This window comes from Ursus maritimus, unplaced genomic scaffold, assembly GCF_017311325.1.
Source record: "Ursus maritimus isolate PB19 unplaced genomic scaffold, ASM1731132v1 scaffold_26, whole genome shotgun sequence".
In the NCBI taxonomy this organism is placed as follows: domain Eukaryota; kingdom Metazoa; phylum Chordata; class Mammalia; order Carnivora; family Ursidae; genus Ursus; species Ursus maritimus.
This window is the reverse complement of record NW_024425119.1, coordinates 45,004,597-45,009,105: the sequence shown is the minus strand read 5'-3', so window position 1 is coordinate 45,009,105 and position 4,509 is coordinate 45,004,597. Positions and strand designations below refer to the sequence as shown.

General features: G+C 40.3%; 1 protein-coding gene across 1 annotated transcript; it reads right to left on the bottom strand.

Moving 5' to 3' along the window:
- Window positions 1-1,670: 1,670 nt before the first annotated feature.
- On the bottom strand, window positions 1,671-2,621 carry LOC103682021 (olfactory receptor 10A7). Its single transcript, XM_008711591.1, has one exon. It carries the CDS (start codon window positions 2,619-2,621, stop codon window positions 1,671-1,673), a length of 951 nt encoding a protein of 316 aa, XP_008709813.1.
- Between the last annotated feature and the right edge of the window lie 1,888 nt (window positions 2,622-4,509).

Sequence of the window (4,509 nt, the reverse complement as noted above, 5' to 3'; positions counted from 1 at the left end):
GAAACATTGGCTACAGAAGACTTAGAGCAGCAGATATTACTGGGTATAAATTGCATATTCAAAGGCAATATATCTTTATGAGGGTGGAAATATGAAATTTTCTAAAATTATATTTGGCTCAATTTCATTTTGTCCTCTTAGTTGGTTTAAGGCATTTATGGCCTTAAAGACAAAATTCCCATGTATAAGTGGTGCTTTATCAGGGTGAAAATGTCCTAGAGATTTTTAAGAAGTTACCATATTGAATTTGGAATGCAGAAGGATCTGAATTTGAGTTCTTGTGGCTACCTCTCAATAACTCTTTGCCCTGTCAAGATACTTAAATTTTCTGATCCTAATTCATCTTTTATGAAAAATACATGTATAATAGACCTGTTGGGTTGTTGCAAGGGCATTTTTTTTAAAGATTTTATTTATTTATTTGAGAGAGAGAGAGAGAGAGAGAGCATGAGTGGGGGGAGGGCAGATGGAGATGGAGAAGCAGACTCCCCGCTAAGCAGGGAGCCCAACATGGGACTCGATCAAAGGACCCTGGGATCATGACACTCATCCGATTGAGCCACCTAGGCACCCCGCGAGGGCATTTATTAATGACAGTGCCTTAATAAATCCTGTTCGCTATTATTATCACTATTCTTGCTTTTACTATAGTGGCAAGCATTTCTTGTTTAAATTCTAAGAAGTAACAGCTTATTAATAAAAATTAATAGGGGAGCCTGGGTAGCTCAGTCAGTTGAGTGTGGGACTCTTGGTTTAGGCACAGGTCATGATTTCCCGGTCATGAGATTGAGCCCCCTGTCGGGCTTTGCCCTCAGCATGGAGTCTGCTTGAGATTCTCTCTCCCTCCTTCCCCCCCTCAAATAATCTTTAAAAAAATAAAAATAAAAATTAATAGATGATTAAGCCAATGATCTAAGAAGTCCAGAACCATGTTATGAAACATTTATACTAAGGTAATCTTATTATATAACTTCATTTAAAGCACCAACCTATATAAAGAATTTGCACCATGAATTCTTGGCAACTACAAGTCTCCACTTTTCAATACATCTTTTAAAAAGTTACTTAAAACACATTGCAAAATTATATTTGCATCATATTAGCTGTAGAATATGTAGGGGTCTGTGGTGAATATTTCCATTTATGTTTCACAACTTTTCTATTCTGATCTGTGCCCCGCAGGGCTGGCCTTGATGTACCGCATTGACAGAAATTCTTGTCCTCTGTCTCAGATTTGGTTTGATGAAGAGCAGGCAACAGCAGATTTGAGTCAGAATAGAATAAGGCAGGGATGCCTGCCTTCTTCTGCTAAAGAACAGAGCTCCTGTTGTGTGGCTTTTACTTATAGTCGTGGCACCCTCCAGGTTCCAGGTAATGCTTCTTCCCCTCGCCCCTTCGGATCAAGACATGTGGAATTTCCATCATATGAGCTGTGTGACAATTATCTAGCCTTGCCCCCTAATTTGTAAATAGCCCCCCTATCATAAAGATTCTCTCAATTATCCCAAGAGTACCATCTGTCTCTCGCTGGGAGTCTGACTGATACACTGAGATCCACCCATCACAGCAAGTGACACTGACAAAATCAGAGCAAATCTTCTACTCCTTTTGAGCTTTCGTCTGTGGGTTCTGCTGCCCCTACTTCATTTAGAAACACTACGCAATGGAACTCAAAACACATCTAACTTCTGCAAGACTTTTCTGGAAACCGTCCTCTTGACTGCCCCCTTCACTTCATTGTTCCTTAGGCTGTAGATGATGGGGTTTAACATAGGAGTGATGACAGTGTAGGACAATGACACTAGCTTCTTGCTCTCGGGGGACTGGTTGGATTTGGGCCGTAGGTAGGTCAAGCTGGCTGTTCCATAGAAAAGGGAGACCACAATGAGGTGTGATGAACAAGTGGAGAAGGCCTTCTGGCGACCAGAAGCAGAGGACATCCTCAGGATGGTTATGATAATGCGGGTGTAGGACACCAAAATGAGGGAAAAGGGAAACATGATAAATAGTAGTGTGGAGGCAAGTGCTTGCATTTCATACATGGTTGTATCCTGAGTGACTAGTTTCAGCACTGGAGGACCATCACAAAAAAAATGGTCTATGGTATTTGGTCCACAGAAAGGAAGGGCCATCAACCAAGCTGTTTGTAGCATTGAGACAGGAACACCAGACATCCAAGAGCCGACAGCCATCCATAAGCATAGGGACCTATTCATTACGACTGAATAACGGAGAGGGTTACCAATGGCCACGAAGCGATCATACGCCATCATAGACAGAAGAAAACATTCAGAGCTGCCAAAGAAGAAGAAAAAGTACATCTGGATACCACAGCCTACAAAAGAGATGGTTTTCCTTGGAGACACGAGATCCACCAGCATCTTCGGCACCATGACCAAGGTAAAACAGACTTCAAGAAGTGATAGGTTTCGGAGAAAGAAGTACATGGGTGTTTGAAGAGCAGGATCCACACTGGTGACTGTAATGATAAGGAAGTTGCCCAACAAAGTGACTGTGTAGATGACGAGGAACAAAATGAAGAGGGGAACTTGCATCTCGGGGTTATTCGTAAAACCGAGAAGAATAAATTCAGTGACTCTGGTGTGATTTTCACAAATCATATCGTAGACTAGTTTCTCTGTAAGAATCAAAGTATGTGCATCAAAGGATATTGTTTAAATATAGACACAGCTTTAAAAAGATCAATAAAAGCCATCACTGCATCACTGTGCTCACACATCCCACCATTCTCTCTGAAGCAGAATGTTTCAAATAAGATAAAATGAAGGAAAAAGACATTTTGCATGAATCCTACTGATTGCTTATCACCGAGGTGCAGACTTTGTCTTGTCAGTGGTCACAGCCTGTAGGCCCTGTTCTCCATCAGAGGCATGCTATTATCGCAATTAAGTAAAGTAGTTTAGGCAGATAATCATTACAATAGAATCGTCAACTACTTTTTAAAATATGAAATAAGCCCAGGGTACAACCAGGTAAATTATGCCCTAGGTTCACTTTTCTGATCTTTTATCGTATTAATTCCATGTTTCTACCGAATGGAGTGTATTCCAGACCATCATGCACTCCGTGTGTGCACACATATATTACACATACACATTTGCATACACATACACGTGTGCACACATATATTACACATACACATTTGCATACACATACACGTGTGCACACATATATATGTATATACGAGAAACAGTAAATAAACATAAGTAAAAAATAAGCATAACATATGCTTTTGATTTTGCTGCTCTTCTGTAATCTTCATGGGACTGGTAATTTATGTGATTTTTTAAATTTTTATTTTATTTAAATTCAATTAATTAACATATAGTGTATTATTCATTTCAGAGGTAGAGTTCAGTGATTCATCAGTTGTATGTGATTTTTGATATTGTCTCTTGAACCATAATTTGACTTCCCTGGGCCCCTATTTCTTATTATGCACATAGGTACAGTCATATCATTTGAGCTGTGGGAAGCAGAGTTGTTTTGATGGATGGGAGCTGAAATGAGTGTTGAAGGAAGACTTCTTCATTGAATGTCATATTTGTTGAGTAGAAAAAAAAAGTTCTGAATGAATATGACATTTGATAGAAAAGTCCTCCTTCCAACACTCATTTCAGTTCCCATCCATCAAAACAGCTTTTCTTCCCACTGTGTTGTGACTTTGTTCAATTATCATTTACTAAGTAAAGATGGTGTGTGGGGTGCTGAGCGTGATTCAACAAAAGACTCCAAGGGAAAGCAAATAGAATTTATTACTCCCTGGTTCTGGAGGACGCACACGGCTGCCTCAAGGAACCACATGGGGAAGTCAACACACGGTGCAGGCAGAGAGAGTGGAACAGAAACTCAGGCACATTCTTTTACTAGGGCCCAAGGGTGGAGTACTTTGGGGTTCCTGGCTAAGGCCAGATTGGTCAATCTAAGCTAAAAAGAGCAGGATTTTGGTACGCTTCCCAGCAGTTTTATCTAAGGGCATGTGAGGAGAAGGACCTGGGAGACAAGGGAGCCTATTATTTATCACAAGGGCAGTCGGGGGGGGGGGTCATAGCGGCAACTAGTATTTCCTTGTGACGCTATGGGCTGTTATCTAGGACATACACTTGAGGGAAATGTTAATGCCAGTTCAAGGTCCCCAGAGGCAACTTGGCTAACCCCAAATGGATGCCAAGTCAGCAGCATTAGGAAGCAGTTTAGCTGAACTGTCAACAGCCGTCAATTATTTTCAAAACTTCATGGTCAGAAGTTAGAGTTAGTTACTATTGTGTGTCCACTAACAATCTAGTCTGGCTGTGAAAGCACCAACTCGATTATTATGAACTCAAGTACTATATCTTATTTAGAATAAAATATGTTGACTGAAAGTAGAATTATACAAATATTTCTGTACAAATTTTACTTAGGAATAGCATATCAAACATTAGCCATCACAGAAACATGTTGGGAAAACAATTATTCATAATGGTGCATTGAAGCTGAGTGAGCAAC